General features: G+C 39.8%; 1 protein-coding gene across 1 annotated transcript; it reads right to left on the reverse strand.

The window, feature by feature from the left end:
- Positions 1–11092: 11092 nt before the first annotated feature.
- Positions 11093–11767, reverse strand: LOC112083507 (uncharacterized protein K02A2.6-like). Its single transcript, XM_024151536.1, has one exon. It carries the CDS (start codon positions 11765–11767, stop codon positions 11093–11095), a length of 675 nt encoding a protein of 224 aa, XP_024007304.1.
- Between the last annotated feature and the right edge of the window lie 836 nt (positions 11768–12603).

Raw genomic sequence — 12603 nt, forward strand, 5'->3', positions numbered from 1 at the left:
ATCTTTTTCCATTATCGTTTGCGAGCTATCTTGTTTGTAAAAATGTGGAATCAATTCTTTTAGGTTGCTAAATACTTTTGGAACAATTTTAGAAATTCCATCAGGATAGACAACAAATGAAAAACCGGTTCTGGCATTGAAATTCCGCTGTTCTTGAGTTTTTAAAATTCTTGAGAAATTGTGCTTTAAATCGGCTTTAATGGTGAAATGGTTTCTCGGCTGAGTTGCTTGCTTTTCTCTGTGTTTAGCAACTGTTATGACTAGTTCTTGATCATTCTGAGCCTGAGAATCCATTGGGCTATTAGTTTTTGGAGAAGGCTCTGTTCTGACTTATTCTCTGGAACTTGTGTTGGTGATATCTACTTGGTGCTTATTCTCTTTTTGAGGATTTTTTTGCAGATGACTGAGAGAACAGCAACCCCAGCTCAGAAGAAATAAGTCCAGAAGAAGGTCAACAAAGACAAGGCTGTGGCCTCAGCAAAACTTGCAGAAACAAGCAAGAAATCAACTAAAAGCACCAAAAGAGCAAAAGGTGAGCCGGATGCAAAGCGAGCAAGAAACAGTGAGCTTGCGCTTGTAATGGTTCCTGAGCTAAAGAAGAAGGGAAAGCAAATAGCATTGGCACCAGATGAGGAGAGGGCTGAGGTCACGGTTGAAAGAGAAGCCGCACCTGAACCTGTTCTCGAGTGTGCTTAAGAGGCAAAGAAGGAGCCAATAGCCGAGTTTGAAGAAGATCAATTGCCCACTACTGGAGAGTACTTGACCAGTTTAACAAGGCACAAGTAGCTCAAGGTCGATTCCCTGATATTGAGCTGTTGAGCAAGCTGGAGATTTTCGATGATGTTAAGCTCACTTTCCAAAATATGGGTTTAGCATCATTCTTTGAGATGAGAGACGTTGCCTATGAAGGGATCAATCAGCAGTTCTTGGCCTCTTTAGACGTGTTCATTTACCCCAAGAGAGACCCCAAGCGATTACATGGGAGAGGCTTTGGTCACATTGAGTTCGAGATGGATGGGGTCAGTTATAAAGTGAGCTTCAAAGAGATTGATGAGATCTTCGGCTTTGTAAGGAATGAGAGCTCTATGGAGAAGTTTGTGTACCCCAAAGTAGGCCTCAAAACGAAGCAAGGGCTGATGAGTGTGAGAATGAGGAGCCAAGAGTTACTGAGAGAAGAATGGGAGCAGGCCGTTACCACATTGACCCTTACGTTTGGGATGAGCCTGAGTATCACACAAGAAAACTGTACTCAAGGGTCAATGGTCTTCAAAAATGGTGCAAATGGCAGGACAAGATGATTCATAAGCTTGTCGCTTGCGTGAGACACTTAAAGAAGAAAGTGAAGCTCACGGCACCTGCCTCACCTAACAAGGACTCGGCCACCTCACCTACACCAGTTAGAAGAGAAGAAGTTGGTGAGAGGTCCAAAGCACGTGATCCTGAGTTCCTACCGAGAAAAGAAGATCTGATCAACCCAGCCACGGCGTTTCTACCAGACTCACCTGAAAGCAGTCCACCGAGGGAGCCAACACACTTTGAGTCTCATATAGTGCATATAAAACCAAAAAAAAATAAAATCAGAAAAATTTCACAAAAAAAATGTTCATTCTAGTTGCATTTCACATTTTTAGGGTCGAGTCTAGCTGCAACATATAGGTTTGCATCAATGTTGCGAATGATGTGGTGTTGCTTTCAGGGACTGTGGGCGTATTTTATTTAATTGTTTTTAATAAGAATTTTAATTATATTTATTTTAGTTTTTAATAAGGATTTTAATTATATTTATTTTAAGAAGTTTTGAGTTCCCGGTTTATTTATTCTTAATAAAGGATTTCTGACAATAAACGAATATTTCATGAGTTCATTATTCTTTTAAAAGTCATTAGATGAGTGTAAATAAAGTTAGTTTAAATTGCAAGATTAGGGTGTCTCAATTTGGTATCTGAACGTAAGGTAGGCCAAACCGGTTCTTACCCGGGAGCCGTTTGAGACTTGTTCGAATTTTGAATCGGTTTTTTTTTTAAAAAAAATCTTTTTTCTGATTTTGGATTTTTTGCATTAAAAAAAAGGTTTTTGAATTTCAGATTTCAAAAAAAAAAAATTCCACTCTTTTCTTATGGGGGTTAGAGAATATGGATACAACAACCATGGCCCGAGTCAATCTTCTTTGATTCTCTAGGTGAAAGATCTCATCCGAGCGTGTCATTTTTCAGGATGTCGAGAACTCGTCACAACGGAAATGGAAACCACAACCGAAATGCAGTCGAACCACGGGAAGAAGTACCCCTCATTGGACAGGAGAATGTTGCTGCAAATGGTCAACCAGCAGTTGGGTTGGTTCAAGCAGTGGATACTGCAGCCATAGGTGCAGCTGTAGGTGCAGCCGTGTTGCAGGACTCCAGCAGATGCTTGGACCATTGTTGGGGCAGATTATAGTGGCCGATGTAGCTCCGGGAGCGGTTCCAGGTATGGCCACAGGTCAGCCACCATTGCAGGAAAATATTGCACAAGATTTGCCTTCTCCACCACCGATGCAGGTGCTACCGCCAATAATGGACACCTGTCAGTGCATGGATACCAAACACAGATCCCCACCTACCATGAGATGCTGAAGCCTATGAGGGAGTTCAGCATGGAGACTTACATTGGTGGGACTGATTTCGTGAGGGCTGACCGTTGGAGGAAGCTGTTGGAGCGTAATTTTGCATCGATCTGGTGTCCTGACGGGTACAAGGTTGAGTTGGCAGTACAGTACTTGAGATACGAGGCTTAAGAATGGTGGGAAGGTGTGATCTCCGGCCTTCCAAGGGGGTATGTGATGCAGGGGGATGATTTCACATATGAGTTCAACCGGAAATATTTTCCGCAGGAGGCTGAAGACTGACTTATGTCAGAATTTATGAAGTTGGAGCGGGGAATTGCATCGTGAGGAATTATGCACAGGAGTTCAATCGCCTGGAAAGATTTTCTGGAAGAGACATGTCTGAGCGTCGCCTTGTTAAGAAATTGGAGGGATTAAGGGTGGACATCTGTAATCGTTGTCAGCTCGTTGACTATGCATCAGTGATTGATCTCGTTGAGAAAGCGACATTAATGGAGAAATGTATCGAGGATGAGATCAAACTTGTAAGAAGTGTTCAAGCCAGAGAAGCCAGGATGGCGGAGGCCCAAATGCAAAACCAGAGTAACCCCGGAGCAGTGCAAGATGGGGGAAGGATACCACAATGCGATATTTTTAGAAGGCTGCACTATGGACCATGTAAGGCAGACTCTGATATGTGTTTTGGGTGTGGAATGTGAGGGCATACCAGGAGATTCTGTCGGGATAAAGGAATTACATGTGGCTCATCTGGAAAGCTCGGACATGCTGATAAGAATTGCAGAGTGAGACTAGTTGCAGCTGTGCAAGGGAACCAGACCCAAGACCAGCCATCCCCAAATCGACCTGCTCTGGTACCGCGAGTTTATGTTGCAGGAGTTGAGGAATCTTTGAGAATTGAGTACACAGAATATTATGAGTACGCGACAGTGGAAGGTGAAGACTCGTAACTGATTGCAGGTAAGTCTATGCTAAGCATTTAACATATTAAAATTGCCTTATTGGTTTTTTAATAAGTACATGAAAATTGTCTTCTATGTTGAGTTGCTTTGAGTTAGAAAACCGCTTAGAATTGGTTTTGGTAGAACGGTTTGTAGCCTACATGATGTTTGATACGGAAGCTACACATGGATATGTGAACCTTGTATTGACAAGGTGTAGGAAAATTTCAAGCCAGATGTCAAAATCACATGATTCAGTATTGATGTAATGGGGGGAGAACCAAGACTGACATGGAAATTGATTGCGCATCAGAACCGTTGAGATGTTACGGTGGAAATATTTTTGAAGGATGCACCAAGGTGGGATCGAAAACCAAGTGGGGGAGAAGCCACCCCGAATTTGAGTACGAATTCATTTCAAGTGGGGGAGATTGTGACATCCAAAACTTAGAGTTGAGGACCATTTTCTTTTTTTTTTTTCTGTGGCTCGATCTCTAAAAGTTCTTTCTAAATCTTAGTCCAAACCCCTAAAGCCCATGAGAAGAAAATAAAGCCCTAAGTGTAAGTAAAGTTATTTTTGTCATTTTTTCTCCACCCTAGACCTAAGGAGCTCAAACCTCTCCCTATATAAAGGGCCAGCCATATTCATTTGAGAGGCACAAAAAGTTAACACAGTGAAACTCTCTAAAAACCTCTGCAACCTCAGTTTAATATTGTGTCCGAGTGAGGGTTTTTCTGTGGTATTTTCCAGAAACTTAGATCGAGCTTGGTGCCGATCTTTATACCTATGAAAACATCTCGCTGCAAGGAATCCATAGCAGTTTAAAGATCGAAAATCCGAGGTAAGCTCCGTTTTTTACATGAGCTGAAAAATTGGCGAAAAAGCATTTGTTACTACAAATCTGATTTTTCCAATTTCGCAGAGCCAACTTGAGAGAGGTTTTTCCATCGATATAAGGACCCAGATCACGTTCTACCTATAAATTTGAAGCTCTTGAATCCAACTTTTCAGATCAAGTTCCGGATTTCAGTTTTAAGTTGTGATGCGAAAGTTATGGGTTTACCTTCTCGGCCAAGAAACAGCTTAGTCTTGCGAATCTGAAACCCTAATTTATTGTTTTATGTGTATCGTAGACCTTGGGACGCATATTCTAATCAGTTTTTCTGACGCACCATATCTTCAACCACAAGGCAAAGGTGAGGCGGGACTTGTGGATCTATAGGTTGTCTTAGACATAGTTGTATATGTGTGTGCTGAACCTAGAATTAGAGATTGATTCGTAATTAAAACGAACATGAATGATTATTTGAGAATTGTTGTGTGTATTTTTGATTGGTGTTGGTTTAAGTGCGTTAGAGCGCATGATTGATCCCGGCCTATGGACGGATTGCTTGCTGGTCTTCACGGAGGACGTTTCACGAAGTGGGACCATGGCTGGACCATACACAGAGGAAGTTTGGCCAATAAAAGGGCTGACGGGTCTGTGAAATCAAGTGGACATCTAGGATTGTCCTCACTGAGTGACTTTATATTCACCCCTCTCTCTTCTTCTTCAGGTGAGACCGAAGAGTAGTACTTGTGGCGAATGATGCGGTGTTGCTTCCGGGGAACATGGGCGTATTTTATTTAATTATATCTAATCAGGATTTTTATTTTATTTATTTTTGTTTTTCTTCAAATATTTAAGATTTGGTTTATTTTAAGAAGTTTCGAGTTTCCGGTTTATTTATTTTTAATAAAGGATTTCTGACAATAAATGAATATTTAATGAGTTCGTTATTCTTTTAAAAGCCGTTAGATGAGTGTAAATCAAGTTATTTTAAATTGCAAGATTAGGGTGTCTCACATGGTATTGAAATACTTAATAGAAATCGATATTGAGAAGAAACAAAAAGGGTTTCAAGATTAAAGCAAGGAAGTCTACAACTTATCCATATTTTAAAGGGGGTTTTTGTTGTCACTAAAACGTAAATCCTAAACTTAATGGAAGGAAGAAACAATTAAAACGAGAACTAAAAATGACCTAATGCTAAAACATAATAAAAATCATCTGGAAAGAAGAAATAACCTAATGCTAAAAGCTTGAAATAAAATCGATATAAAACTTATGAAAACGAAACCCTGGGTTTTCAGGGAAATCATCTCCAGCGTATGTACGATTCAAAACATTGCTAAAAAGTAATTAAAGATCATAGCTAAAACTTTTAGAACTCGAGCTCGAAGGTATAACTACGTCACTGTTGTGATCATAACCAAATGTCACCAACAACCCTGACCAGTAGGTTTCTACTCTGGCCCTGGAAGCGAGTGTACACAATCTTTCACTAGACTCATCTATATTCACAACTCAGTCGTATGTAAGTGTCCACTCATATGGCAGAATTGCTCTTCTCAAACTAGATGTGGCCCCTAATGAAAACTTTCGCAACACTACAAACCTAAATCAGATTATAGTTCATGACGCTACTCTCATGCGTTAAAAATAAGTTTAGAAGAAAAAGTTCTAGAATTCGACCTTAGTAGCTAATGGAATCCTCATCGATTATTTATAATCCCCATAGAAAATTCCCTTAAACCCAACTAGTAAATTACTCAAACATGATTAAAGAAAGCAAAAACATTGTATTGACAAACTGAAAAGGAACAAAAAGGGTTCAAAAGATATATCTCTATCTCCCTAAACCTAAAAACGCTAAAAGTACAAAAAACAACTCTAAAAAATAAATAAAAATAGGAAAACGCTACGTCCTAGAGTTCCTAAAACATGTCTTTATAGTGCTCAAGTCATTTCTGGTCGTCATTTAGATTTCTCCAAATGAGAAAATCGAATTCGGCTTGGAAATGGGCTTGTAGGCCTACCAGACCATTCTATGCAGTCAGAGGGACATGAGCGGTGTAAAATATGTGCTGGCCGTGGTCAGGAATGCTTACCGGCTGGTTAACGGGACATCTTGCTCTTTGCGTAACTTTTGATTGAACCGTTAGATTGTCTTGATGTCAAGTGTGCTAGAAATCTGGTTGTTCAATCTTTAAGGTCTATAAATTGGAGATCAGATGGTGAGAAAGTCTTCATTTGAGGGTGAACTTCTGACGGTTTGATTATGAGTTGAGAATATGATCTTCTATCCATTTTGCTAAGCTTTTTCCTAAGTTTTCTGAAAAGAGTCTTGAAACTACAAATACTAGAAAACCATAATAAAAACAATTAAATTAAATAAAAAGCATTTAAAAACACTCCATAAAAGTGGTCAAAATACGGTGTTATCAACTCCCCTAAACTTAAACATTTGTTTGTCCTCAAACAAAGCCAAAATCAAATCAGGTGAAGGGAAAACAAAAATTGGGAATGCACAAATCTCAAAGACATGAACCTTTATACTATGACCATCATTACGTGCAATAGCAAATTCTCATCAAAGACATCATTCAGGATAAACGGTATTTGGTACTAAGAGCTGTTTTAAGTGGTGGACTTAAAGTGTTTCATGTTACCTGAAGATCTGGAGGATGCAAGATATTATGCAAAATCGCAAGAGAGAGTAGATCTGTTGATGTCTGCAATTTTCAGTCACTTCTCCTTGCCAAATGTTGTTGCACAATCCTTCCACTTTTGTTGAAAACAGCTACTTCCCCAGACTTTAATCTTTTCCGGGAATCAGAAAGATAATCTCCAAAACTCTAAATAATCAAACCAAGTTTTGCCACAAGGATAAAATTTGATCCTCTTAGACTCTCTAAGGTTTTTATTTTCGTTCCTTTTTTATTTTTCTTTTCTTTTCTCTCTTTTTTCGAATTTTTTTTTGAAAGGGAAAACACCTTTTGAAAGGGACAAAAATATACCAATGTTTTGCAGTTTTCCTGAGTGATAGTGGGCCTAGGGTTGCTCGTTTTTTTGCAAGTCCATTGGTCTGAAGTTTAAAATTTATAAAACCCTTGTGTCTGCAAGTGCACAGAAGTACGTTGTAGGACAGGGTGTCGATCTACAGGGAAGATGTCTAATCTGCAAGGAAACACCAAATTGGGAGAGTAAGCAAAGTCATAAACTCATGGGGTTTGAGGTTTTGGTTACGGATCCTAAACTAAACCTAATCTAATATTTACGGAAAATAAAATGCAATGCAAATGAGTTGCTAAAAAAATATTCCAAGGGTGTTCGACTCAAACTATAAACTCTAGACTCATAGTTGGCGTTTTAGACTTCTCTGGTTTACGCTAATCAATGTCAAATCATTTCCTATTAGCTTCCGGACGATTTATCTTCATCTATTTTCTGGGATTTATATGGAACTGGAATAGACATGTATATGATTAACCAACTCTCGCCATCTTAATCAACTAATCACTCAAATCTAACAAATAACTCTCACTCTCATGTCAGAAATAAGATCATGCATTAACAATTGAATTCATCTGCTCACATCTTCTCTACAGGTAGCTCTCGACTCTTATTTCTAGCATGAAAGCGAGAGTTAATTGTAAGATTTAAGTGATTAGTTGATTAAGATGGCGAGAGTTGGTTAATCATACACATGTCTATTCCAGTTCCATGCAGATCCCAGAAGATATATGAAGATAAATCGCCTGGAAGCTAATTGGAAATGCTTTGACAACGATTAGATTAAACCGGAGAAGTCTAAATCGCCCACTATGAGTCTAGAGTCGATAGTTTGAGTCGAACACCCTTGAGATATTCTTTTAGCAACTCATTTGCATTGCATTTTATTTCCCATAAATATTAGATTATGTTTAGTATAGGATTTTGGTGGGCTTGCGGGCCTAGGGTTGTTTTTAACAAGCCCGTTGGTCCTCTAAAAGTTTTAAATTTATAAAACCCTAGTGTCTGCAAGTGCACAGATGTACGTTGTAGGACTTAGGGTGTCGATCCACATGGAGGATGTCTAATCCGCGAGAAACAACAAACTGGGAAGTAAGCAAAGTCATTAACCAATAAAAGTTTTGGGGGTTTTGGTTAAGATCCTAAACTAAACCTAATCTAATATTCACAAGAAATAAGATGCAATGCAGGATGAATTGTTAAAAGAACATAAAAAGCATATCGACTCAAACTAAAGACTCTTAAACTCATAGGTGGCAATTTAGACTTCTCTGGTTTACTCTAATATATGTATGATGGCATTTCCAATTAGCTTCCGGGCGATTTATCTTCATCTGTTTCTGGGATTCTGCATGGAACTAGAATAGACATATGTATGAATAACCAACTCTCGTCACCTTAATCAAGTAATCACTTAGATCTAGCAATTAACTCTCGCTCTCATGCTAAACTTAAGATCATGCATTATACATTGAATTTTTCTTCTCACATCTTCTCTATAGGTATCTTTCGACACCTATAGCGACTATGTTCTTCTGAAGCTAGGTACGGATGATCTGATACAGCACTCTCGTGGCTCTGATCGATCATAGGCTTAGAGAATAGGTCATGAATCTACTCTCATGCTTTATGAACAACTTAGAAGTGATGAGATCCAGAATATGGTCTAGAACAATCGAAATCTTAATCGATATATATGCTTGTGGATATCTTCAAACAACTTGACTCTCTATGACTAATCTACATGATGCAATGAATGATAAAGACATAGAAGAATGCAAAAGAATGAAACAGAAAAGTTAATAAGATAAAAAGGAGAAAGAACAATGGATCTGGGGAAGAATCCCCATCTCCATTGCCTAACCCTAGAAAAACAGAGTTTTGTGGCTCAAAATCTCATTACACGAGCACACACCCGTTTAGGACTGCTAAACAATGTATTTATAGGTCCTAAGGTCTTTCAGGTCTCATTTAGGGCTTCTCTGAAGAGAAATGGCGAAGTGGGCTTTGATGTTGGGCCTTGTGGCTCGTCCTAAGGTCCACCGGGGGTGAGAGTCTTCCAAGGCAGGTAAAACATGTGTTTCCTGCGGGTGAGAGTCTTCTGGGACTGGTGAACTTGGTCAATTTGTTCTCCATGTATCCTTTGGTTGCACGTTGGATCTTTGTGATGTAAAGTGCTATGGAAAGCTGGTTGTCGCCTCTTGATTGTCACCAAATTTGAGCTCGACCAGACGATGGGAAGGCCTCCATTTGTTACCAAACTTCCGACGGTCTGACTCTAAGCTGAAAAAAGTAGATTTCTTCCATTTTGCCATCATTTTTCCTATGTTTCGTGAAAAGAGCCTTGAAACTACAAATACATAGAAATCATAATAAGATTTCCTAAAACTAAGTAAAATCTTTGAAAAAACATTTGATATCAATGGTGAAAATAGGTCAAAATCGGGTGTTATCAAATCTGTAACCAAAAACCCCAAACCCCCATGAGTTTATGAGTTTGCTTACTCTCCCAGTTTGGTGTTTTTGGCAGATTAGACATCTTCTCTGTGGATCGACACCCTAAGTCCTACAATGTACATATGTGCACTTGTAGACACTAGGGTTTTTTTTTATATTTAAAACTTCGGACCAATGGGCTTGCGAAAAGACGAGCAACCCTAGGCCCCACCATCAAGTTTTTGGCACCGTTGCTAGAGAAGATTTTAGTCGCTGGAGGTCTAAACCCAGGAGGTTGAAGCCGCGGAACCGCAGAAGACTGTATATAACTTCGGACCAACGGGCTTGCAAAAAGACGAGCAACCCTAGGCCCCACCATCAAGTTTTTGGCGCCCGCCAGAGAAGATTTTAGTCGCTGGAGGTCTAAACCCAGGAGGTTGAAGCCGCAGAAGACTATATATATATATCTCGAGTTTCTGTCAAAACACCATAGGAAGTAAACCAAACTCATAAATACCCTAACTTTTTCTTTTTCTGTTTATTCTTTCTTCTAATTGCCCTAGTTTTAGAATCCTTGAAGCATGGTCATCCAAGAGGAAACCCTAATCCTGAGCGAAAGGTTTTTCAACCTGTGTGAAGCTACCACACATGTGAGTCACTATTCAGGCGTGATTCCAATCACCTGAATCAGAACCCTCATCATAACTACCACTAAGGAGACTCAGGAACTCCAAAACACTGAGATGAGCCCTATTAGCCACGCCTGGTGAATCGTCGACCATCTCATCCCCTACCTCATCATATTTTGCACCAGAACTATGAGAACAATCGATTTAACATCCTGGTTAATCGATTATAAGGCAAGTTGAATCAGTTCCTTGCTTCCCAAACCCTCGTAGAAGCTGCCCTGCAAACAAGGATAGATGCCATCACAATCAACCTTAACAAGAGGTTTGATGACCTCTCTGAGCACGTGAAAACACTAGAGGATCAAAGAACTAAAGACAATGAAGTGTTGAGCCAGAGAATGGAGTCTGTCGAAGAAGAACAAGGTAAGAACAAGGTCAACATTCGATGAATGAAAGCAAGAACCAAACCTACAACTACTCATAGGAGCTGTGGCAAGGCGTAGCTAAGGTTAAAAACAAGACTGAAGAGCTTGATGTTACTGTAGATAAAGTTGTCTCTTGTCCATTCACCACAAAACCCTTGCTTCTAACCTCTAGAACTTTGAATGGTCCTGACCATCTTGATCTTAACTTGCCAGAGAAGAGTTTGAGCTAGGAGTTGGACAAGAGAACGAGATCTCCTTCCTTGAACTCCCTTTTAAGAATCTTATGATCATGCAAGATTTTGGTATTTTCTTTGTAAATCCTTGAACCCTCAAAAGCATTGAGTCTTATTCCCTCTAGGTCATGTAACTGAAGAAGCCTCATATCTTGGGCTGTCTTAATGTAAAAGTTCAACATCTTAACAGCCCAAAGAGCCTTGTACTCAAGCTCTACTGGTAAATGGCAGCTCTTTCCATAGAGAATGTTGAAGGGAGATGTGACAATAAGTGTCTTGAAAGCAGTCCTATAGGCCCAAATAGCATCATCTAACTTCTTGCTCCAAACCTTCCTTGAGTTGCTCACTGTTCTCTCCAAGATTGCCTTGATTTGTCTATTAGAAACCTCCACCTGACCACTAGTCTGAGGGTGATAAGGACTTGCTACCTTGTGCTTGACTTCATGTTTCCTCAACAGATCTTCCAAGGTCTTGTTTACAAAGTGAGTTCCACCATCACTGATAACAACTCTTGGGACACCAAACCTGGGGAAGATAACACTCTTAAAGAGCCTGCACACAACCTTTGAATCATTGGTTGGGCAAGCAATTTCCTCCACCCATTTGGATACATAATCAATAGCCACCAAGATGTATTGGTTCCCATAAGAACTGATGAATGGCCCCATGAAATCTATGCCCCAGCAGTCAAAGATCTCAACCTCCAAGATTGGGTTTTGAGGCATCTCACTCCTCTTTGACATGAATCACAACTTGAGACCACTCCTTGGGCATCCCTGAACATAGTAGGCCACCAAAAACCTGATTGCAATGCTTTGGCCACCGTTTTAAGAGCTCTCAAGTGTCCACCATAAGCTGAACCGTGACATTCTTGTAGAACTGGCTGGACCTCTTCCTCAGCAAGACATCTTCTGTATAGATGATCCGTGTTGAGCACATAGAGAAATGGCTCATCCAAGAATACTTCTTGATGGCTTTAGAGAACTTCTTCTTCTGATATCTACTCAACTCTTGTGGTTCAACCCCACATGACAAGAAATTCACTATGTCAGCAAACTATGGTAACCTGTTTTCTCTAATGGTATCAACCTCCTCAACCTTCATGTAACTCTTGAGCACCATAAGTTGTTCTTCAGGTAGAGAATCATTAAGAGGGATCTCAGAATCAACTCTTAGTCTTGAGAGGTGATCAGCTGCACCATTTACTATTCCTTTCTTATCATGTACCTCCATGTCAAACTCTTGCAAAAGAAGTACCCATCTCAACAACCTTGGTTTTGCATCCTTCTTTGTCATCAGATATCTAAGTGCAGCATGGTCTGTGTAGACCACCACTTTAGAACCAACCAGATAGCTCATAAACTTGTCAAAAGAAAATACTATAGCAAGCATCTCCTTCTCAGTTGTGGCATACTTTTGCACCATATAAAATGGCACTTCTCCCAATTGAGAACCAAGCTGTGCTCCTCACACCTCCTTAGGACCTGAGAAAGATTAGAAAGAC

The sequence above is a fragment of the Eutrema salsugineum genome, unplaced genomic scaffold (assembly GCF_000478725.1).
Source record: "Eutrema salsugineum unplaced genomic scaffold, Eutsalg1_0 scaffold_6, whole genome shotgun sequence".
Taxonomy (NCBI): domain Eukaryota; kingdom Viridiplantae; phylum Streptophyta; class Magnoliopsida; order Brassicales; family Brassicaceae; genus Eutrema; species Eutrema salsugineum.

What these genes read in the sequence shown, in the direction of transcription:
- LOC112083507 (XM_024151536.1), bottom strand. Translation starts at nt 11,767, where the DNA reads ATGGGGCCATTCATCAGTTCTTATGGGAACCAATACATCTTGGTGGCT.